The 26434-nt window shown below is 33.7% G+C and overlaps 1 protein-coding gene across 1 annotated transcript in view; it reads right to left on the bottom strand.

Moving 5' to 3' along the window:
• LOC121030036 (protein eyes shut homolog) overlaps nucleotides 1-26434 on the bottom strand; it is a 482117-nt gene that overhangs the window by 277501 nt on the left and 178182 nt on the right. Inside the window, exon 5 of the mRNA XM_040474598.1 lies at nucleotides 6218-6477. Within this exon, the coding sequence (XP_040330532.1) occupies nucleotides 6218-6477 (260 nt within the window). The remainder of the gene's footprint in view (nucleotides 1-6217; nucleotides 6478-26434) is intronic.

The following is a 26434-nucleotide window of genomic DNA, read 5'->3' on the forward strand; positions in this document are numbered from 1 at the left end:
ACATGATTTCTAAAAGAAATTCACTTTAAATATAGAGATGACGATAGGTTAGAAGTAGAAAGACGGAATAAAGATGCACTATGAAACACTTATCAGAAGAAACCTACAGTGCTTATGTGTCTAGCAGATTAGGTAGTCTTTAGGACAAGCATCATTATTAATTTGTCCTATTTTTTTCTTACTCAATTATCAAAGCCTGCAAGTTAAGTTCTGAAGTTTCATGCTTACAATTTCATTCATGTACTAGGTTTGTATTGTCAGTATTAAAAATAAAATTAAAAAGAGTTATTTCCAAGTTAATACGGTTCTCCTAATTTTAGGTAAGCAAGGGTATCATTCCAACATATTTCACCATTCATCAATCCAATAATGCTATCCTATTTAAATTGTAACTGTTACAGCATAGTTATAAATAACATAATAAGCTTTTTTTAATGTATATATATATATATATATATGTAAAAAAAAGTTAAAGATTTAGAACAGTGGATGCATTACACTATTCCTACTTCAAGCATGACTAGCTTTCTCTAGGAGGTAGAGTCTCTGACACTAAGCTGTTTCTTAGAAGTGTTCCTTTGAGGCACTGGAACTCAGAGGCATTGGCTAGCTAGAGAAGTAATGCCAGTGTACCTGCCTGAGTTCAGCTGGGCTGATAAATCAGAAGAACATTCAGAACCTGGAAACTCAGGCAGCTCACAGAATAACCTTGTGTTTGTGATTTTGCCTTATTCATTTAGTTTGACATTTCTGAGATGGAGCTTTGTTACCAACCAGCAACATGTCAATGGGTTGAGGAAATTAGATTGCTACAACTCAATAGACATTGGGAGAAAGAAATAAAGTAGACACAGAGTGCATTTAAAATAAACTGAAGCTTTGCTAAGAAAGCTTGTGTTTGTGGGGTTTAAAGGAGAAAAATGTATATATACTTAGTCCTAAACTATACTTTCCATAGTCCTTGGTGTTAGAAGCAGATATTCATTCGTGTGAAGGGTATTTGTTTTGAATATATGCAGTGACAACTAAAAGTCTGTCAAAACTTTATAAATACAGTTAATTCATTCCATGCTACTCTCCAGTTATTTATCCTTATCCAGACTATTAAGCTGACTCTATTAACTGCAATAGGGTTTTTTATACACAAACTGATTTTCTTATAATGTCTTGCCTATACATTGTCATAGAGAACACATGTGACTAATCAATAAATATTTTTACATTTTCTCATCCTCTAAAGCATAATGGTAAGTTACTAAACTTACTGTTCATGAACCAAATCAGTGTCAACTATAGGCATAATCTTTTTTTTTTTTAATTTTTTTTCAACGTTTATTCATTTTTGGGACAGAGAGAGACAGAGCATGAACGGGGGAGGGGCAGAGAGAGAGGGAGACACAGAATCAGAAACAGGCTCCAGGCTCTGAGCCATCAGCCCAGAGCCCGACGCGGGGCTCGAACTCACGGACCACGAGATCGTGACCTGGCTGAAGTCGGACGCTTAACAGACTGCGCCACCCAGGCGCCCCATGAAAATATACTTTAAGCTGAAATGATTTTAGGTCTCCCACTGTACACACACATACTAATAACTCCACTGTATGCTGTACGCATTTTATCCACATGCATTTTATCTATAGTCATCTCTACCTCTGTATCGTAACCCTCATGCCATTCTTATATTTCATTTCTACCAGTCTGAAGTTGAACTGCATTTGTTCAACCTCTTGAACTTTATTAGCTCTTTCCCTTTACTATATGCATTAGAAATCACTCTTTTGATCACATACAATATAAACAAAAATACTAAGCTAGATAGAAGGAATGGCATTTATTGGGTAGCCTAGCTGGAAGGATGCCCCATAGTCTGTAGAATTTATAAAAGAACCATAGGAACTGCCAGGATGAGTTATTCTTTCACAAACACTTCTCTCCTAGTGAATTCAGATCTCCATGTGAAGAGAACATGGAGTTGGCTGCATCCACTGAAAAACTCTGGAAAAAAGAAGCCTCTTTCCTTAGTGTCAATTCCAAGGAAGGGCTCTCAGTGCCAATATTCCAGTCCCATGCTGATGTGGATCAATCATAATTGCCAGAGAGATGGAGTTTTCTATCTCTCTTAGCTTGAGCTCTTCCAAAATAAGAATATGAGATAATAATATGTACTCAGGTAGCTTATTTGAGAGGTGATCCCAGGAATTCCTGCAAGGGAGTGGGGAGATAAAACAGGGGAGAGAGGGGCTTAATGAGTAGGCTACTGCGACGGGCAATGAAGGCTCCAAGGCTGCTGGGGATCCTCTTATGAATCATGTGGAACATAACTCAGAGCTCTCACACTCCATGACAAACTTTGCATCTACAAAGTAGAAACGTGGTACTTTACTGGTTAGTTAATTTTTGTGTCTTTCCTTGAACTTAAGTTCCTTGAGGGTGTGTCTTTGCCTGCTTAATTTCCCCAGAACCTGTTTCAAGACTTGACACATGGTAGGAAATCAATATGTGTTTGTTGAATCAGTTAATAAAGAATACAATTTTTAGATTTCTAGAACCCTACCAACATCTATTTGCAAGATTGGGCAGAGCATAGTTCAGAGAGACAAAAAAAATATATATATATATAAATAATATATTTATTATATATATATATTTATTATTTATATTATATTTATTTATATTTATTTATTTATTACATTTATTTATTATTTATATTTATTATATACATATATATATATGCTATATATATATAGCATAAATGTTGAGGTAAGCTAATTGATTGCATACTAAATCACCAAAACCTAACACTTTATATAAGGTACCTAAAGTAACCCATTTGTTTCCAGGAATCTTGAAGAATCATATTTGTCTTTCTATGTGCTATTTTTATATTTATTAACGAACTTATTTTTTTTTTTACCACAGAAATTATTTAAACAAATAGGATTAGATACAAAACAAACCTGTATTGAATTGTTACTGGTAGACACCTTTCTATCTACCTATTTTCCACTAGAAAATGGTGAATGTTCATAGGGATAAAGTTAACTTACCTCAGTTCTAAACAGAAGACAAAAGCACTGCCTTTACTTTCTCTTGTAAAACATGATCACCATAGTTCTGGTGTTTTACTACACCTATAATTTTTAAGTTGCTCACATTGTACCCAAATGGATTAGATTGTTTTGACTCTAAGTTTCAATCACACTAACCAAAGTAGTTTACCCGGTAAGCATTCTATTTGGGATGAATCATAGTATCAGTTATTCTAGTTGCTGTTCTTCAGAGTGAATTTTAATGCCATTTATAATTTAGTTATCTAGTACATAGTCACATTACTACTCTGGCTTTGAGGTTTTATTTATGTTCATATTTAAATTGTGATAGACCATACAGACTGACTAAAAACTGTGAACAGAATTTCAAAAACGCATATGCTGAACTCCAAGACCTTAAGCCTTAAATCTCTTTCCTCATGATACCCTATATCCTAGGCACTTAGCAAACACTAACAGCTTGCAAAGAATTCCAGTGGAGCTTCAAAATCCTGTATCTATATATGAAGTTAAGTCTTGGAATTCTTCATGGTTTTAAATTTCAGTACTTTTATTATTTTTTTTTTGTTTAAGTTTATTTATTTTGAGAGAAAGAGAGAGGGTGTATGCAAGCAGGGGAGGTGAGAGAAAGGAGACAGAATTCTAAGAGAATCCTAATCCTGCTCTGTCAGTCCAAAGCCCAACATGGGGCTCAATCTCTCAAGAACTGTGAGATCATGACCTGAGCTGAAATCAAGAGTTGGATGCTTAACAGACTGAGGTACCCAGGTGGCCCTTAAATTTCAGTACTTTCAAAATTGAATTTGATCAGAATATTTTCTTTAAAAAAATAATATGATGCCTTTGACGTAGATACTTTTTCAAACAACAAGTATTAAAGTAACTCAGGGCATAGTGTCTAAGCTATTCCACAGTCACCCTCTTTTTAATATTCTGAGGTAGTTTTTTAAAGCAATGTCATAGGCTTCAGTTTGATCTCCTACAGAGGTTGAAGTATTAAAGGCAATAGTGAGTAAACATTTTTTACAGTAGTTAGATCTCATTTACAGAAACTTACTCCTACATTTCCTTAGGTTTCGAAAAAAATTTCAATTTCAAATATATATATATGTATATATATATATATACACACATATACATGTATACATAAATATATATATGAAGCAAAATAGTTTAGAAATGATGTACACTTCAAATATCTCTGTGCTGAATCACAGTTAGAAACACATGATTTGTTGTGCCCGCCCACTACTCTGTCCAAAGCATTGATTTCAGTGCTCATATCTCTCTTAAACCCTTAAGTAGAACGATGAATTTTCAAGAAAAAAAATAAACCAACAAGATTTTACTAATATACAAGATGAAATAAATCTAAATTGTCCTCAAGATATTTTTGTGATGTTCATGAGGCTAGAAAATATTATTACTAATATGATAGTTGATAAGGTTTTATGATATCTCTGAACTTATTTTTCCTTCATCCCTCAACAGGAAAGGAATCTCACCAGATTATATAAATTCATTAAGTACATCTGTGAATTACAAATAAATTTTCAAAAAAATTATATGGAAAAAAATGACATGCCCCAAAATATACCTGTCTTGTAGAAAACTATCTTTGGCAAAAATAGAGGAGGTTTTATTTTAATAGAGGAAATAGGCTACTGCCTCTCAATAAATATTATCCATTACTTCTATTCTGAGAATATATTAGTAGGCTAAGTAAAGCATCACAGAGTAATCCTGCTAAATAAATCAGCTCCTCCCTTGCTACTGAATAATATTTCATAAAGTTTCACTCTCAACATTTATTAAAAGGAAAATTTTTCATTTAAATTATTTACTTTATAATTACTGAGGGTTTCAGGGTATTAGGTGTTCCCCTCACATTTTTTCCTATCTTGCTTTTCCTGACTCATTCCTGCAAACATTTATCCATATAACTTATATGCCCATATTATTTGTTTTATACAGCCCATGTCATTTTTGCAAAAACAATTGCTAATGGCTTTCCACTTTGTAGTTCCAATCCTTCCTAAGGTCCAGAAGTTTCTGTCATGTATGTACATTCAAGGACTTGCCTCTATATCCTTACAATAGATTTTCTTATACATCAGGAATTTCTAGAGGTTTCATAAAAACAAACAAAAACAGCTTTGAATAAGATACCAATTAATTGGTACAGTCTAAGCTGACCTTTTGGGACAGAAGAGTAAAGAAGCACTATCCTTATTTTTAATAAACATCTATTCTAGTAGAATCAGTAACAAGGAAAGAGACATGAACCCATAAGTTGGCATTAGAAAATAACTAACAGTTGTAGGCTTTTATACACAACATGGTTTTTATATTGTGCTTATGACAAACACATTCCAGTTATAATGAAAATGTGCTAGTTTTATGATAGAAGCATTCCTGCTGAAGATAGTAATAGCTCTTGAGTAGTCAGCAATACATGAGCAGTAAACATTTATGCAGATCACCTAATCAGATCGCTAATCAGATTTCTTTCAGTTACATGTGAAGAGATCCCAATCAAGCACCTTGAATAACTTGATATGACCCAGAAAGCCGGAAGTTACTCACTTCAGGAATAGCTGGATTTGGAGCTCCAATAATGTCTTTTGTGATCTGCCCGTCCTCTATCCCTTTCATAGGCTCTATTTTAGCGCACAAAGTAGCCACAAGAGTCACATGATACTGGCTTAGCAACCACAGCAGACATAAATGGTGTTCATAGATCCCTCCAGGAGGGAAGTTACAGTGAAGCATTTGATTACCCTAGATTCTATCTATGCTCATTTCTAACTAACTGCTATTGTAAGGAACACTACATGGACAAAATTCATGAAAAAGAAGCTATTAACAATAGGAGAAGATTTCTTAAAAAACAAAACAAAAAAAAAGAGCCCAAATCTATGAAGTTTTGCCTTTCCCTCACCCACTCCCCCTGGCCCCCCAACATCATGCTACTTAGGTTAACTTTTTAGATTATTTCTGTGGTCTGTTTATATACCTATATTTGGAGTCAACTACTCCCCCATCTCCAATGTATATATGTAAGTTTTCTCTCACCCATTTTTAGGGAGTCATAATACCATAAATACAAAATAAACCAAACAGACAAAAAAGTGAAATATAACATTAAAACAAATATAGGCTCTTACCTTCTCTACACACACAATAATGATTTCCATCAACCAAAGTCAAGCACGTTGAGTTGTTTCTGCAAGGGTCACTGAGTGGATCACAGGGGTTATAGTGTTGATGGCAAAATTTTCCAGTATAAAAGGGTGGGCACAGGCATACAAAGTGCCCAGGAATGGAAGACTCATGACAAAGAGCTCCATTCATGCATGGGTCAGAGTCACATTCATTTATTTCTTCACTACAGTTTTGTCCAGTCCATCCAGGTGTACACTCACAGCTGAAATAAAATTTTAACAAGTATGAACAGTGCTGTTTCAAATGTATTCTTTGAATTTTGAATGTATTACTACATTGAACTAATTTGTAGTATTTTTATTTATAACAAGATTAATAAGCATAGTTTAGAAACATCGTTTACCTAATTTCCTGAGACAATTCAATGTATAATACGGCAAAACTGACTGCAATGGCAAAGATAAGATTTAAGAAGCATTTTCTAACGTGGTAGACCACTGACACAGATCAGAGAACAACAGCGCTACCAATTTCAATTTTGGCAACTATTGAGTTTAATTACCAATTGACAAAATTTCCTCAATTATTTCTTTTATGCAAAATAATTTTCACTGTTTATAAGCCTGAGATGATATTTATGCAATGTCTTTAGCAACATGTGACTCTTATAATCACCAGAGTATTTATAAAAAGGTGTTCCTTTATGCTAAGCAAGTTTTTCATTTCACTTTTGCATGCTTTTAAGAATATCTTTCCTACTAATATTTGAATAATGTGGGAAAATTGAAGAGAAAGCAAATCACTAAGAAGTGAAGCATTTGGATCTTATCTGTACCTTACAGACTCTAGCTAGGTCTAACCCTCAACCATCTGGCATCTGTCATTCTCTCAGAAACTTTTGAGTTCAAATAGCAATTTAACCAAACATCTTCCATCAAACTAGGCTAATTCTTTTCCTAAGAGGAGGAGGATTCTAACAGAGCAGAAAAAATGTTTGTCCATATAATGTATTATTCAAACAAGGGAAATGGACAGGAAATGAATGGAGTAATACTGAAACCTGCCAATATGGAATGAATGGGAGGATTGTCCACCAACAGGTTGAGTGGAAGTCAATCAAAAACTGTGTGCATGTTCAGAGAGCGAGAGCACTCATGTCAGTCTATGGCCAAGGTAGAGCTCTAAATCTAAAGCAAATGTGTTATTTGGCAAGTGACAAATCATGAGACAAGGCAAAGAGGATATTAGAAGAATTATTTTCAGAAAAACATTTTTTACTATTAAATATTTAAAATATTTAATATATTAAATATTTAAATATTAAATATTTAAAATAACTTGGAAAGAATATTATATTCCTGAAATATTTAACTTGCTTCATGATAAACAACATCTTGCTAAAAAAGAGAGATAGAATAGGGGAAAAAAAGAGGACAAGGAAACAAGGAAGGGGAAGGGGAGAAGGAAGAAAAGAAAGAATAAGTTATCTCATTTGCACTATATTAATAAATACAGAATATACCAATATAGTGAGAGGAAATAGTTGAATGATTGGCTTTACCATTTGAAATGAATTGAAAATGAATTCTAAATAGATATAATACTCATTGAAATAAATACTAAAATGAATAGGGGGAAAGATAGCTTTAGGCATAATTGACTAATAATATGTTTACTAGTTTAATAAGATTGAATACAAACTAAAAAAAAGTGGATTTTACAGCTTTTTTTTTAAGTTGGTAGTGTGCAGAAAGTTACTGCTACAATGCAAATTGAGTATTTATTTGTAAGGTATGTTTACAAGGCAAACCACAACTGAAACAATCTGTAACTCTGAAATGTAAAAATATATCTATGAATATGCTATTTCCTTAGAATGAGTAAAAAATGTGGATGTTTTATTTTCTCTTCTAAAAGGAAATGACATTATTTTCTTGACTATACATCCTGGTTTGCCTAGATAGTCCTGGCTTAGGCCTATTGTTCCAGTACAATGATTTACATGGTACCCTTTGATTTAACAAAAGTGTCTAAAGTGCTATTGTCTTCATTTTTGATTATACTATTAAGAAAAATGAATGTTTTCCAAAAAACACTATACTCTCAGTTATTTTCTAATCCTGCATATGATTTCATCTTGCTCTAAAATTTGTCTGTCATACCTTTGAAAAATGTATCCCATATACGACCTTATATTATAAACATTTCCATGACTAGCCTCCATTAATTAAGCTTCTGGCTCCTCATTGTGATTCTGAATCTGAACCTTATATTATAAACATTTCCATGACTAGCCTCCATTAATTAAGCTTCTGGCTCCTCATTGTGATTCTGAATCTCTATATTCTCATGTACATAACATATGTTGAAAATATTATAAATATTGATGGATATATGGTCTTCAGTTGGAATCATACAGAGTTATCTGAATTCTTTCACTTGGGAAATTGAGGATCAGAGAGTTTATTGAAATTGGTAATCTCCAAGAATTATTATAAAGATTAAATAATATAATGAATAAAAAGCATACATGATGCCTGACATCAATATTGCCTACCCACCTATGGTGGCCTCTAGGTGCTGTCACAGAATTAAAAAAAAAAAAAAAAATATATAAAAATATAAAAATATATATATATATATATATATATATGTTATCCTATTTATGCTTAAATAAAATATGCATCTCAACAATGAGAAGTGCTTCAATTTCTAGTGGTACTTTTCACTTATTTGTCAACCACATCTTATTTTAAAATGGCCAAATATAGTATTCAATTGGATATCTCCAATAAAGCTTTGAAATAGGTAGAAAAATGTATTTTTTTATTCTCACTTTATAGATGAGACAGTCAGAAGTGCGAAGGATAAAAGTGACTTATCCAAAATCACCTGGTTGGCAACTTGAGATCTGAAGCCCAGACCTCTTCCTTCAAGGTTCCCTCTTTTCTTTTTTTCTTTCTTGCAGGTTTCAAATCCATTATAAGAATATCCAAGATGTTGTGTAATAATATTAAAATTAAGTATAATCAAATCCCAATACAGTAGCTTCAGTGAATTTATTTAAAGTAGCTTTACTTCTAAAGTGCTGTTGCATAAATATTTATCTTTTTCTTTTTCTTGTATTCCTTCATGAGTACATAATTTCAACTTGACTAAAAGAGTTCCCTGTGAGTAACCAATAATGTTTGAATATTTAACATATGTGCTGACTGTTTGTTTTATCTTCTCACATAACAGGTGGCTCAAAATTTCATGTGGTGTCCTTACAAGGATCAAATCCTCAGGAAAGCATCTGGCCATATGTCAACAGGACTGATGATGCCAAGGTGAGGCCTCTGGAGATGAATGGATATTTGCAGAAAATAAAGTTCTAAAGAACAAAGTCACTATTTACAACTAACACACCTATACATTTATATATTTGAATCTGCTTTTATATATATCAGAGAAACTAGTCTGATGAATGGAAAAACATGTTTTATGTGAGAGCTTCAGTCTGGTTTTTAGCTTGTACTATGAAATAATTTCTGGATTCAGTATGAACTAGCAGGATTCTCCAAACTCACAGCTAGAAGCAGGATTTTTATGGATTGAAAAACCAAACAAGCAAAAACACGTACTCTATGACTTTTTGAGGATATGATTTCTAGTAATAAATACTCAAAAACTAATTTATTGTATACTTAAAAGTAGATTAATATGTTCTAATTTGCTGTCTTCCTTAGTGAGATAATCAAAAATTCACTGGCATAAAATACACTGAATTTCTTCTAAGTAAGAACAACATTTCAATTCTTAAATGTTGATTTAAACTACCGAAGCTAAGAATAGAAAATAAAGTAGATGTCATTGTTATAAAACAGGACAAAGGGGGGCGCCTGGGTGGCGCAGTCGGTTAAGCGTCCAACTTCAGCCAGGTCACGATCTCACGGTCCGTGAGTTCGAGCCCCGCGTCAGGCTCTGGGCTGATGGCTCAGAGCCTGGAGCCTGTTTCTGATTCTGTGTCTCCCTCTCTCTCTGCCCCTCCCCCGTTCATGCTCTGTCTCTCTCTGTCCCAAAAATAAATAAAAACGTTAAAAAAAAAAAAACAGGACAAAGGAATATTCATGAAAAATATCATTAGCTTAAATAATCTTAGTAGATTCCCATTTCTAAATATTAACCATTCTATATGCTCACCTTATCAGAAATAATGATATCCAATGATTAGATAATATTTGGCAATATTTATGTATGTTTTTTTTGTATAAGTATACCAGCTTTTTGGCTGTAAACTTATAAATACAAATCTAACAGTATACATAACTTGAAAGAGTCTTCTTATATGAATTAATTCACTTATTCTTTGTTGCGGCCATTATTTTGATGCAAAATAAAATCCCAATTGAAACTAGCAGGTGAAAAAGAAATAGTAATACTATAAGTAATAAAATAGAATTGTTATCTTTGTTAATGTCTTAAAACGTTGAAGGCACATAAAAAGGAAGAAATTTAAAAAATACAGGCTATCAGCTAAGTCATTCACTTTGTATTTTATTGTTTTATCCATTCACCTGTTGTTCATATATAGTTATCTCATCAGGTATACCTTAACAAAACTACATTAATAATGAACTCTAAGATATTCACTACTATACTTTTAGCCACTGCAGTCCTCTTGCAATAAAATGTGGAAAACCATTTAGCTCACTTAGACTGGTAAAATTTGTGTCAAATAAACTATTTTATTAGTAACAATAAAAAACAAGAAAACAGGTTCAAAAACCATTCTGAAGAGCATCATGCAAGTGTAAAGATGTAAAACATAAGAAGATTGTATATGGGTGGAATGAACAATTGGAACGGCCTAAAAAGTTATAGCAAGGCAAGACTGAACAACAGCAACGACAATGAAACTAAGTTATTTTACATTCTACCCTTGAAGATTTTAACACTTTCTTTTTGTTTTTAAGTATGGTAGTAACACAATCAGATTGCTATAGAGTAGAAGATGGATAAATGGGGAGAGCTTGGTAGCATGAATATCATTTAGGAAGCTATTGTTTTATTGTTGATAAGAGATTATGAGGATCTAAGCCAAGACGTTAATTAGTTACACCATATTTAAAGTACATTTCTGATGTAGGTTTGAGAAAATTTGAACAATGATTACTGTAAGTTAATGAAGCAGAGGGAGTAATGGGGTGTTCTTGGTTGATTTTAGCTTATTTATATTATTTTAGAAAGGTAATGGTGATTACCTTTAGGTGAAATAGGAAATAATACAGAGGATGGCAGAAGATGAGAGGCTACTGATGTTTAATATATAGTTACTGAAATTAACCACATGATTTAAGACGCTGTCCTATATGTAGTAAGATATTCAAATATGGTACTCTGGAAAAGTTAAAGCTTGTGATAAAAATTCAAGGGCCATTCTAACAAGCATTATCAGGAATAAGTTAGTATCAAATAATTTTAACATTGACCACTTTTAACAAAAATATAAAGCTAATTTATTAAAAATATATTTTTATATATTATGTGATATATATATATCAGATTATATATATATATATATATATATATATATATATATATATATATAATCAGATTACCTACAAGCACTTGACTGGTGAAAACAAGTCTTTCTTTTATGTTTTTTTAAGGGTGAAGAGAGGGTAGGTGGAGGGAGGGAAAGAGACAGAGATCCACTCTTCATAATTTGGGATACATACTATTAATCTATTTATAGACAGAATATATAAATCATTTATATATACTGAAAAAATTATTTTCTATACTTAATTTTAAGCAATGTACATTTTGGGGCGCCTGGGTGGCACAGTCGGTTAAGCGTCCAACTTCAGCCAGGTCACGATCTCGCGGTCCGTGAGTTCAAGCCCCGCGTCAGGCTCTGGGCTGATGGCTCAGAGCCTGAAGCCTGTTTCCGATTCTGTGTCTCCCTCTCTCTCTGCCCCTCCCCCATTCATGCTCTGTCTCTCTCTGTCCCAAAAATAAATAAATAAATGTTGAAAAAAAAATTTTAAGCAATGTACATTTTGATGTAAATGAAGTATTTGGATATTTCCTTGGAATAATTCTATTTAAATTATCTGTACATTTCCAATATTCTACATGATTTAATCTGTGCTGTGTGAAAAGACAGTTGATCAACAGGCTTTTTCACAGTTGTGGAATTCAAGTTGTTGATCAGCATCTCCAAAAATAATTCTAGGCTTTTTCAAGATTCAAAGGATTCCTCATTTCATAGCAAGAAGTTGATGTTCCAGCCAAGCAGAAACACAAAATGCATTGGGTCAAACCTCTAGTAGATTTACATTTAAAACCTAAAGAATCCGGTGAAATGCATGTTGCATTTGGGAGAAAACCCAAAATTTACACATTTAAATCTGGGACTAGAACATAGATCCAACTAAATATTGGACAGTAAAAGCAGATGAACATTTTTGCCATAATGATCATAATATGGAAACTGTAAGAATGTGATATTTGATCACTGAGACAGATGGTCAGATTTTACTAGGGTTTTTAAAGCTACAATAAACATAAGAAAATAATCTTCAAAGTTAAATTAAAAAAAAAGAAAGTGGATTTTTTAAATGACAATCTAAATAAGGTGAAATAAAACGCTTACAAAGAAAGGCTGAATATACCATCCTTTGGGTTTACCTATTGATATAGGGATATGGCTTAATGCTATAAATATGAGGAACATGAATAATTACATGATTCAACTTCAATCAAAACCTCAGTTTATATATAAAATACATGAATTTAGTATCTTTTCAAGTTTTTTTAATGTTTATTTTTGAGAGAGAGAGAGAGAGAGCGCGCGCACGAGTGAGACAGCATGAGTGGGGGAGGGGCAGAGATAGAGGGAGACACAGAATCTGAAGCAGGCTCCAGGTTCTGAGTTGTCAGCACAGAGCCTGAAGCAGGGCTCAAACCCATGCACCGAGAGATCATGACCTGAGCTGAAGTTGGATACTCAACCGACTGAGCCACCCAGGCACCCCATGAATTTAATATCCTTAAATTCTTATACACTATATTTCATTTTTGTGTTTTGACAGGGTTGTGTATGTTTGTGTGTGTGTGCGTGTGTGTGTAAAGAAAACAAATTGATGGTGTGTCAATTTTCCTGAGCAAGTAAGTATTTCTTCTGGCTCTTGGTTTTTCCCAAAATGGGTCCTTTGGACAAGTCAAAGTAAGTCTGCTTTTACATATAATTTTCTAAATATTCAGATAAATTTACAGTTTTTATTCTTTAAGTGTTTATCTAAGTATATGCATGCATGTGAATGAGAATGTAGATTATAAAGTATATACAATGTGTTCAAACACAGTGTTCAAACTGCATTTAAAAATACATATATATATATATATATATATATATATAACATTTTAAATACAGTTTGAGAATATATAAAATCTCTACATACATATTTTTTCTTTTAAGTACAATTTGAGTAGGAGACAGACATTTAGAATACAAAATAAGAGGCAGAGTGTTATTTAAAGGAACGAAAGTACTGAGATATGGAACTTAAATTTATGAACATTTTGAAAAATAATTCATAAATGTGCAGTATGTCAGAAGTTTTACAGGGAGAAACATTTTAAAGTCCAAATTTAATAAACGTCAGACTTTAAGTTGCAAAAGAAAATCAACTGAGCAAGCAAAAGTCTAAGTACTTTCATACATTTTGAAAATGTATTATAAGCAAATAGGAAATGAAATAAATCTTTGGTTTGTTGTTGGGACTAGCAGTATAATAAATGCTATAACTGTTAGAAACTGTGTGTGTGTGTTTGACATACATATGTATCAGGAATTTATACTAATTATTAATTGTACCTTCTTAGTTCTAGGTTGTATGCGTATAATACATACAATTGTTTATGAACTATAGCACAATTTTGGTTAACTAATGTCAAAAATATGTGAAATAAAAATACTTAAGAGGAAAGCTAATAAGAATTTAGAGACATAAAAATTACTATGGGCTTATTTTTTCATTTAAATTTAAAATTACCCCCTTTAAAATGATCTAGATAATATTCCAAACTGCCTTTTATTTCTTTTTAAAGGAAGTATTAGATTATAGAAATAAATAAGGAAAACAGAGATGAGAAAAGAGGAAAAGGGACAAGGGAAGAAGCAGAGAAATCTCATTCAAGGGTCATCTGTCTCATAGGAGCTATGTGGAAGGTATTTATATGTATGATCCTATTTCTTGACTGGCTCCTTCTTGGCACTTGGCTAGTCAATCCTAAGAAACTTTCATAACTTGGTGGTCCATATTAACTATGGAAGAGATTCCAGAATTATTAAACAGTGGAAAAAGAAATCAAAAGTTCAGAAAAATAAGCATGCTAAACTAAGTATTTTATGTAAGGGCACAAAACAGATCTCGTTCTACTGGAAGATGTGGAGACCACTCTTTTTATTAAAGTGGTTAACACATATGCTTTTCAGAGGAGCATCAGCTTCACTGAGAATCTTAGTGTCAGTCGTCCCTTGAATGATAGAACTGATTATAGGAGATACTATTACCAAAATTAGCTCCTGTAAGAAATAGAGATGAGAGGATTGGAGAATTTAAAAGAACCAGGTGGTGACACATATCCTTCAGAACAAGTAGGGCACAATCATAATGATCACCAAGGCTAGTGGGGTAGTAAGGGGGGCCCTGATCCTCAGAGAACCATGGAGACATTTAATAAAACACATTGTCTGCAGGGGCAGGATAGATGAGTAGATAAGGATATTCTCCAATTTATGTAATCAAAATAAATCAAGACTGGATAATTAGGAGGTTGAGGGTAGCCTCTCCAGTTAAAAATGATGATCCTTTGCCCAGTTTTCAGACCTCAAACCCACTTGATTGAAAGAGAGGCCAGGTGCCCTGGAGAAAACACACCATATCACGACAAGATACAGTAATGATTCCACCAGCAGGATCTATGGCCATTTACTTTTGTAACTACATTTAGGAGAAAGAATGGCAAACATTTCAAGGATACTGGACTTAAGTTCAACGTGACATTGAAATCTAGGTTTCAGGAGCTTCATTGCCCTAGTTTTAGAATGCAGGAATATGGAAGCAAGGTAATAAATGCACCTGGCCCAGGTGTAGCTCACAGCTAGTTTCACAGGTCTGTTTTCCAGACCCTGAATATATATACCTGGAATGGACTTTTAAGTTGGTAGAACTTTCACACCATTTCTTTGTCTGGAAATTATAATCATAATGAATGCTAATTGGAAGCCATTAAACCTGTCTCCCCACTAAACTCTCACCTTCCAGCCAGTAACATGATTTAAAAAACAAGATATCACCCTATGGGAAAAGCATAAACGGTGCCACCACTGAGGCAAAAAGCAGATCCACTATTATTTCTCCACTCCATTCACCAGATTGGCCCCTACAAAAAATACATATCACTTTGAAGATGACAACAGACAAGTCAAGCTCAACCAAGTAGTAGTTTATTTGCTTCCATTGTCCTAGATGGCACATTTGACCAAGCAGAGTAACACTGCCTCAGATACACAGTATGTGGCCAAGAATGCAGAAGTCTTTTCTTTTCTCTTCCTATCAGGCAGGAGGCTCAGAAACAGTGTATATCATTTGGAACAGAAAACAGTATACATCTAATGTCTTAAGGCTACATTATCTCTCCCACTGTATTATAATCTGAAGGTAACTGGACTGTCCAGACATTCTTCAGATTGTCACACTGATCCACAATATTTATGACATTATTCATTATTATGTTAATCAAACTGGAAGAGCAATAAATGGTAAATACGATGAAAACTTTGTGAAGATACACATGGTCCAGGCAGTGACTGATAAAATTTATGAAGACTCAAGCTCCAATCACAAAAATGAAGTTGTTAGAGATCCAATGTTATAGAGCATCCTGAGATATCCATTCAAATATAAAGACAGATTATTTCATCTTCTACCTCACACACTAAATACAAATTAGTGCATCTTATACTACACACCACCAAAAGGGAAGCACAACACTTGGAAGGCCTCTTTGGTTCTAATGGCAGAAACACTGTTCCAACCTACTCACGTAAGGATATAGATGGCTGGACACTTTACATGAGTCCCAGACCAGGAGAAGACTTGGTAAATGGTTCAGGCCAAAATGCAAGTAGATTTGTCTTTTGCACTAGGAAACTCAACAGGCTCTGTAGTATTAGAGTTATTAGTGGTATTAGTGATGGCAAACCACAGTAGATGAATTATTACACAGACCCCTATGGTTAGAGCAAAAGACTAAACCCCCATGCCTCCATATGGGACAACTCTATTGGGCCATCCCTGTTCTGGAGTTCCTGGTGGAATTTGGGAGCCTCTGATGTCTTTCCATTGCAATTCATCCTCTGCTTCTGCCCAATTATGCATCTTTATTATGCCCCCAAGTATCTTATTTCAAAAAAAAAAAACTTTATCATGATGTAAATGATGTATAAAAACGTTGCACATACATCAAGGGTACTCCACAATAAACTTCCAACATAAATTTCCATCTCAGAGTTTGATTCCTGAGGATTCACAGTATGCAACCTGTGATGCATTCACTATGAGTGAGTGCATTCGACAGGACGCAACCTGTGATGCATTCACTATGAGTGAGTGCCAAATGCTTTCACTCTACTTCTAGAAATATACACATGCATGGGCACAAAAATATGTTTTATGTTCTTTTTTGTTTCATTGTTTATAATAGCAAAAAATCAGAATAATATAAATGACATTAAGAGGGTACTGGTTATATTATCTGAAATAATTGAATAAAATGATATACTTTTGCAAGAAATGAGTTATAAAGATATCCTTTAAAATTGTCATTAAATAAATACCACTTAAATTCTAATGTAAAATTTTAATCCCTATTATATGTGACATAATGTTTGAATGTATATGCTTCTGGAATTATAGAAAAATTTTAGAAGCTTATAAGAGACAGTAAAGCATATGGAGTAAAAACATGTTATCAGAGGGTCATGTGTTCTGGAGTCAAATGCTATATAGCAGCTGTGTGAACTTGGATAGGTTATACCTCAGAGAATCCATTCTCTAAAAACTGGAACAATAAAATATAATTCTCAGGTAGAGACTATATTAGCCACTACTCATAAAATATTGAGAAGTACCTGAAATACATGAACTCTTTATATGAACCTGAAATCAACTCTTTAAGACTATTATTATTAAATATAACATATTGAACAATGTGTTGAGTAGGAGATGAACATTTTTTTCCTTAATATAATTCTGTACCAATAACTTTTTCACTTAGATCATGTGATATTCTTAGAATAAAACAACTTCTATTTTCAGTGGCTTGCTTTTTATCTAAATTATGAAGCCTACTTTCATTCTATTGCATGGGCTGCTAACCCATGTTTTTTCTTTTATGTGTTCTATTTTACCTTTTACATATAGAGATCTGTGTGTAGTATTTGCCCATAAAGGTGAATGCATTCCCTTTGGATCCCCTCATTGTCAAACTGGTGGCTGCTCAATCCTTTTAACATCATTCTTTGGAAATCTGATTAAGACACATTTCACTTTTTCTTTGCAGGACATCTCTGTTATTGGGTGACAGCACCAGAAGTCATCATCCATCAATTGACTTTCTGCTTAGCTTGGCATCGTTGCCAAAGTGTTGATGTGGATGTGTCCACTTTCCTTGCTGGTACTTCCTTTCTCCTTGGGGAGAAGAGTGCTGCTGTACCAGAGAGAAGCCTCTTTGCCCTGCCTGGTTTCTGCGGCAATAGCCTTTCTACAAATCCTGAAGCCCCCCAGAAGAGCAACTTCTGAATTCAGTTGGCCTATAATGGTAGAAGAGATGCTTGCCTCTAGCCCTCACATTTCTAAAATAGAAGATAAGACTAGCCCTTCTCCAGATTCCTCACCATTATGCTGGAAAGATTGTTAGAACACAGCTCTGCAATTTTATTTATTTATTTATTTATTTATTTATTTATTTATTTACTCTGATCCTATCACACTATATGTTGCTAACATCCCTAATATTTCTGGCAAGTGCACGATGCTACTCTCTTGTCACCAGGGCTGATGCTATCTTCCTTCTTAATTTGGCATTGTTCACTTAGAAAGGATGTAGGAAGTGTCAACTTAGATAGTTATGATGAATTTGACATCTTAGTAAGAGTTTTCAGACTACCATGTCATTAGAGGTACCACAAACATACATTTTTGTCATATGAAGAATTTGAAGCATTTATTGAAAGAAAGTTTATTATTTCTTCACATATGCTCAACAGTAAAATATCTGACTTATTTAGTGATGCAGAGATTGTCTTCTCTAAATATTTTGTAGTGACACTAATGATTTCATTTCCTTTTGGGATGCCTTTAGCAGTGAGTAAATGCCAAGTCAAGTTGACTAATCATAGTTGAAAAGTTGTACAGTGAAAATAATAGTCCAAATTTGACACATGTGGGATTGAAATCTGGAAAATTGAACATACCAAGTTGCTGAAAGAATATATTGCTTTCCAGGGCTTGATTGTGAGTAAATAAAAATAAATGATCTTTTAGTGTTTTGTTTTGAGTGCAGACATGTATAAGCTATCAATCAATATGCATGTATTCGTTTTGCTCCAAATATGAAAATATATTCTAATTTGAGTAGTATATTGTTGAGTTTAATTTTTTCTTTCAGATTTTCTAAAGGAAATGTTTGAAATTCAAAAGTTTTGAATATATAAACACCACTTTATTTATGTCTATATTACATCTAGTGTTATACTTCAGAATATTTGTTAATATATTAATTCCAGTGCTACTAGATGATGCAATTGTGAGGTATGTAAAATTCTAAGATATGAAGCTCTACCAGTTGACTCTCTCAGATCCATTCTCCAGTTGCCCAAGGCATTTATGTTGTTGTCCAATTGACCATCAGATTAAGGTCCCATCCTATTCTGTTTTAAGAGATTTCCTGTTCTCTCTCCATCAAATCTTACCTGTCTGCACCCCATGTCCTTAGTAATTTATTCAGCAACTAATTAATATACTATTTTTATCAATGAATGGAATAAAAAGTTTATCCCTTTCCCACATATTTTCAGTTTAATAAAATCCTTCAATGTCTCCATTGAAAGTAGGTTGCAACATCTACCATTAAAACCAGAAAATATGTTAATGTTTAAGGATGATAACTGTTCAACACCAAGAATTATATTCATTTTAATTTAAATACATCCTCTAACATTTATGACAAATTTAGCTTATTTTTTTCATTTTTATTATGCCTATAAAGTTTTTATTAATAAGGAATACATATATGTTAGAATTTTTAATGTTTGCTTGTTTTTCTTGGTTTTCTTATTTTTATACATAAATCTATTCATTTTTGAGTCAGATTTAATATAATTTATGTTCATCTGTTTCCTCCTAAACTCTATAAATATATAACTGATTTTCCTATGCCAAATGCTTTTTATTTTTAATTTCAGATTATAGATACTGTAATATAGAGCTGGGAAAGTAGTGTGGAGATTATCAGTTATGTACGACACCCATTCTCTCTTGCCTTTTTCTTCATGTAATTGATTCTATTCAGGTATCTACTCCTTCCTTCGTATTTCGCATGATAAATGGGAAGTTGATTCTATGCCCAAACCTCATGTCAAGGGTGAATATGATTGCTCTAAGACAGTGAATTTCAACTTTGACTACACGTTAGAATTACACACTAGTTTTTGAAAATCCTAAAGTTCAGATTGCATCAAAAGCTGAATAAATCAAAATCTCTCTGGGTGCAATGCAGGTCTTCGCATTCTTTAAGTGGTTCTAGTGTGCAGCCAAGTTTAGTCAACTTCTGAAGTAACTTGTTTAGGAACTCAGGTATAAACTAATTAACATTGATTTAGCATGGGTTATTTGACACAATGCATAAGAGGCATGATGTTTGCTAACGTCTTGTGAGAAATATGTTTTCTCCCTCTAATGAGGGAGCCTCCAGAAATTATGCTCTCTCTCTTTCATTTGATGCCATGAGGTATATATGTGAAACTAGGATGGCTAATACCTGTCACTTTGCCACCATGAAGGAATACTTTTATTGACACTGTAGGAGCCAAGGACACGTTGTCCCAAGTAGGGTGACCTTGGTTAAGATGCGATCAAAATCCAGTAGATTCAAGAAAAGCTCTTTACCTCCTTCTCAACTGACTGCCAGTACCAGGTAAAAAGCTATTAACAGAATTTCCTCTTTACCTAAGAAACTTACCTGCATAATTGGGCAATCTTTGTTTTCCAAACATCTCTTTGGCCTTCCTGCTAATAGTCTTTCTCCCCTTTGTATCTCCAGATCCTATCCCTCTCCTTAGCTCATATAAGTGTCTGGATGCACGACTGTCTTTGGAAATTCCATGTCTGTGTTGATTCTCCATATGTAGAAAACTAAACTTGATTTTCTCCAGTTACTCTGTCTCATGCCAATTTGATTCTTAGTCCAGCTAGGACCTTGAAGGGCAGAGTAAATTTTTACTCCCCAACAATACATTCAGCATGCATAATATGGCTCAGACAAGTTAATCTCAGAGAAACAGGGTGATTTCCTACTCAGGTGGATCACCTTATCTCTGGACTTTTAGATAAATGAGCTTGTGATTTTGTTATCAGTGAAACCACTTTGAATCATATTTTCTCATACTTACAGTGGAAACTCTTTTTCTCTAATATATATCTAAGAATTATATAATTCTGGTAAAAATAATATTTACAAACACCTGATATTTTTCATTAATTTTAATTCATAGTAACATGTTGAATTTTTTTGCATGTGTTAGATCATTAGGTCAAGGAAAACTCATTAAAACTATTTTAATATTTGGGACACCTGGGTGGCTCAGTTGGTTAAGTGTCCGACTTCAGCTCAGGTCATGATCTCATGGTCTGTGAGGTTGAGCCGCATGTTGGGTCTATGCTAACAGCTCAGAGCCTGGAGCCTGCTTTGGATTCTGTGTCTCTCTTTTTCTCTGCCCTTCCCCTACTCACTCTCTGTTGCTCTCTCTCAAAAATAAACATTTAAAAAAAACCTATTTTAATAGTTTAATGAATATAGCAAAAATTTCAGCAACTAGCTTAAATTCTTCAGTTTTTTAAAGATCACTGAAATACAAAATGGGGTTAGTTTATCTGAAGGAATGAAAGTAGGACTTTAAAATCAATGCCATGTATAGACCAAAAGAAAAAAAAAACCTATGGATCCACAATAGATCCATAATGGAGATTATTTACATCTGGTGCCCCTATTGACATTTCAATATCTAAAGTAAGTCCACAATCTTAAGTTTTATTTAATTATTTTGTTCTATAGTTCAGGTGCTACAAGGTATAATATTGATTAAATGAGTCTTTTTTTTACTTTAATAATTTTATAAGCCAGTTATATCCCACTATTATTAAGAAATAAGGTATTCCCAAGTTATTTGAAGCTCTTTATGAATCCCTGTCCAATCATATTTTTTCCATTGTTCCTTCAAAAAGAACCACTGCCTCTAAATGAGATTTATCACTTCCAAATACTTCTTCACAATGTTATCTATGTATGTATCTTTTTTTTAAGTTTATTTATTTATTTTGAGAGACAGAGAAAAAGCATGTGCACATGCGAGGAGGCGGGGGACAGAGAGAGGTACAGAGAGAATCCCAGCAGACTCTGCACTGACAGTGCAGTGTGATGCAGAGCTAGGTCTCATGTACCATGAGATCATATCCTGAGCCAATATTAAGAGTCAGACACTTAACTGACTGAGCCACTCAGGCACCCCTACGTATGTATCTTTAACATACAGTTCTGTTTTTTTTAAATGTCATTATATATGTTCTTTTAACCTCTTCTTCATAGTTCCTTGCATTATTTTGAATTTGCTTTTTGATAAATATCTCAAGATATATAAAGTCATAGACATTCTTTCTTTGGTATCTTAAGAGACTGTTGAGAACTGAGAGCAAACTGAGGGTTGATGGGGGGTGGGAGGGAGGAGAGGGTGGGTGATGGGTATTGAGGAGGGCACCTTTTGGGATGAGCACTGGGTGTTGTATGGAAACCAATTTGACAATAAATTTCATATATAAATAAAAAAAATACTCATTTTCAATATCTGCCAAAATAAATCTTGATAAATTTTGACATTTTGATATGTTAATATACTAGCATTAGCAAGTAAGATTGAACTTTAATTCCAGCATATATAACAATAATCTAGGCAAATAATGTCTGAAGATAAACTATGGTCTGCTGACAAGGGATAGTGTAAATGTTATTAGAGGGTTCTATAGATCCCTAAATCTGGTTGAAAAGTTCTAAGGAAAATAGAGCTTTTGGAAATGCTGAGGAGTAAAACTAGAAATAGGAATATGAAACAGAGGAAATTAATATTTGTGAATTCCTCCTATGTTCAAAACACTGTATTTGGGTCCATATACATGCTATTTCAACAAGACTGAAAAATAAGCACTATTCTTGTTAAGTCCCCAAATTGCTCAAGAACACAGGGCTAAAACACAGAATTCAAAATGGATCATAGACTTAAATATAAAATGCAAAATTGTACAACTTCTAAGAGATAACATAGGAGAAAATCATAATCTTGGGTTTGGGAATTTAGATGCAACACCACAAGCACAATTTATAAAAGAAAAAAGATGACAAGTTGGACTTTGTCAATGAGCAATAATTCCTCTCCACTTTAAGGGTTCTTCTAGCTAGACTAAGGATCAAATTCATATAAGACATATTAACAGGAGAAAATAAAATTTAATAGTGTGTGTATGGGGAATCCACAGAGACATAGAAATCCAAAGACAGGCAAAATGAGGTTTATACGTCATTCTGAACTAAGGAAAAGGATGTAGGTGTCTGGGACTTTAGAGGAAAGGAATGCACTTCACAGGGTGATAGGAAGATGTGTGGTAATTAGATGCCTGTCCTCCCAAACAGATGAGTCACTCAGATAAAATTTATCTCTGCTAACAACCCTTTTTCTGGGAAAGATACCCCATTGAAATTCTTCTTTGTAGTTGAGGGAGGGGCAAAAGTTTCTCTTGGGTCCACAGGCTCTCACTTGCCTTCAGCTCAGAATAACCTTCATGCCTCTGTGGCCCATCTTGGTGTGGTGGGCCCTCAGCTCCTACAACTTCATTAAAACTAAAAACTCTGCTCTGAAAAAGCAGAGTTAAAAGTATCAAAAGGTAAAGCACTTACTAAGAGAAAATAATTGTAGAATATATATCTGAAAAAGGACTTGTTTCTACAATATACAGAGAACTCTTAAAACTCAACAATTTCAAAATAGAGAAAATATTTAAATATATACTTTATCAAAGAAAATATAAATGAGAAATATACATATGTAGTGATGCTTAGCACCATATATTCCTGGGAATTCCAAGTAAGACAACAATGAGATATCACTGCATACCTACTGGAATGACTAAAATCCAAAATCCTGATAATACCTAATGATACTAGGGACTGGAGATAACAGGAACTCTCACTGATTGCTGGTGAGAATGCAAAATGGCTCAACCACTTTGGAAGACAGCCTCACAGTTTCTTACATAGGTAAACATACCCAGGCTTACCATAAAATTCAGCATACTCCTAGATCTAGACATTTATCTAAATAAGTTGAAAATCCATGTATACACATAAAACCTGGATATGGACATTTATAGTAGCCTATTAATAATTTCCCCAAATTGGAATCAACCAAGTTGTCCTTCAGTAGGTAAACAGATAAAAAAGAAACAAAACACTAATAGTATTACCTATACAATGGAGTAGTATTCAGCTATAAAAAGAAATGAGCTATCAAGATATAAAAAGGTATAGAGGAAATTTAAATGCATACTGCTAAGTGAAAGAAATAAGTCTCAAAAAACTACATACTATGATTCTATCCATATGACATTCTGGGAAGGGAGAACTCATAAATACAGTAAAAATATCAGTGTTGCCAGAGAATTAGGGGAGGGGAAGATGAATAGGTGGAGCACAGAGATTTTTAGGGCAGTGAAACCATTCTGTATGTATGCAAGTATAATGTTGAATGCGTTTGTCAAAACCTATAAAACTGTACAACACAAAAAAATGTAGCCTAATGCAAACCATGAACTATAGCCAGCAATAACATGTTAATATCAGTTTATCAGTTTTAATAAACAATAAAAGTAATATAAGATGTTAAAAATAGGAGATACCATTAAAATTTGCCTAATAGGAGACACTGTGTGTATGAAGGGGGCAGGAAGTTATATGGGAATGCTGTATTTTCTGCACCATTTTTCTGTACTCCTAAAACTGCTATAAAAAAATTAAGTCTGTATACAGATGTATTCAGAAAAAAATGGCCTGGCTGGAGTTTGAGCCAGATCAATATATGCTCATTGAGAAGACAAAATCTGAAATTGAATGAGAACAGAGAAGAAATAATCAATTCACTAAGGATACATTAAAATAAGAAAGTGTGAAGCCCACAGAGAAGATGTAATGTATCCAAAAGAATGTGAAATTCTCAGAAAAAATAGAAACCCAGATTCTGAAGAAAGCAATTTCACCTTGATTTCAATAATTAAGGAAGGCTAGACAAGGAAATTATCCTTTTCAAGAGATCTGTTTCTTTAAAAAAATATATCTTGCTGGGGATCAGTTGGTTATGCATCTGGACTGTTGATCGTAATCTCCACTCAGGTCATGATCTCACAGTTTGTAGGATCAAGTCACATCTGGGATACTCTCTCTCCCTCTCTTTCTTCCCCTCCCCTGCTGATGTTCTCTCTTTCTCTCTCAAAATAAATAAATAAACTTTAAAAAAAAAGCATATAGCACAATTTCATGGGGTGCCTAGTTGAACGTCTGACTCTTGATGTTGGCTTAGGTCATGATCTCAAAGTTTGTGAGTTCGAGCCCTGTGTCAGTCTCTGCACTGATAGTGTGGAGCCTGCTTGGTATTCTCTCTCCCTCCCTCTCTTTCAGAGTCCCCCCCCAAATAAATAAACTCAAACAAAAAGAAAGGAAAAAAACTTGTATCAAGTACATGATTTAAATGAAATGAATAAATATATGTGTCTATCCTTAAAAGTTGGTGCTAGAGGACAGACATACTGACTAAAAATAATAATAATAAGTTAAAGGTCCAATAGAGCTTAAACCATAAGCAAGAATGTGGTAATCAGGATAAGAATATTTAGTAGTTATCAAAAAAATACATTTCAAACCAGAATTTGTTTAATGCCTAGGTATGTGCACATTTATTCATTATAGCATTAATTGAATGTATAGTCATTAATTTATTTATTTACAGCCTTCATCAGGTTCTTGAAGCATGCAAGATGCTTGGTGTAGTGTAGTTTTTTTTTTTTTTAAATTTTTTAACGTTTTTATTTATTTTTGAGAGAGAGACAGAGCATGAAGGGGGGAGGGGCAGGGAGAGAAGGAGACACAGAATCGGAAGCAGGCTCCAGGCTCTGAGCCATCAGCCCAGAGCCTGACGTGGGGCTCGAACTCACAGACCGCAAGATCGTGACCTGAGCTGAAGTCGGACGCTCAACCTACTGCGCCACCCAGGCGCCCCAAGTGTAGTGTAGTTTTTTAATGAAATAAAGCACTTTAGCATAAGTCTAGTAAAGGACAGGGACATAAAGTAAAGAAATAGATTTAAAAAACATCAAAATTACAAAGTGTGGTAATTCTAGTAAGAAAAGAATATGGGATACTGGACTAGAAATAAGAGAAGTATATTATAGACCATATTAAGGTGATATTTAAGTCTTAAAGGCTTTGGGAGAAGGGATGAGAGATAGAAAAAGATGTAGTATATCAGGCAGAAAGAATAGTAAAACAACCAAAAATGAAACAAAACAACAAAACAACCTTCAGTGTGTTTGAAACACTGAAGGAACACTGGTGCAAGGTTTGGTGCTAGAAATTAGATAATGTACACACACACACACACACACACACACACACACACAGGGGTTATATATGTGTGTATACATACACAGATGTTTTTCTCCCTTAATTATTTTTAATTGAAAAGTATTTTGAGAGCCATTTATGTTCAATTTTTATTCTACATTTTTGGTTCAGGGCAAAACAATAGCTGTATTCTTAATCATTTTATAAATCAAGGATTAACAACCTGC

The sequence above is a fragment of the Herpailurus yagouaroundi genome, unplaced genomic scaffold (genome assembly GCF_014898765.1).
Source record: "Herpailurus yagouaroundi ecotype Mexico unplaced genomic scaffold, PumYag 139, whole genome shotgun sequence".
In the NCBI taxonomy this organism is placed as follows: domain Eukaryota; kingdom Metazoa; phylum Chordata; class Mammalia; order Carnivora; family Felidae; genus Herpailurus; species Herpailurus yagouaroundi.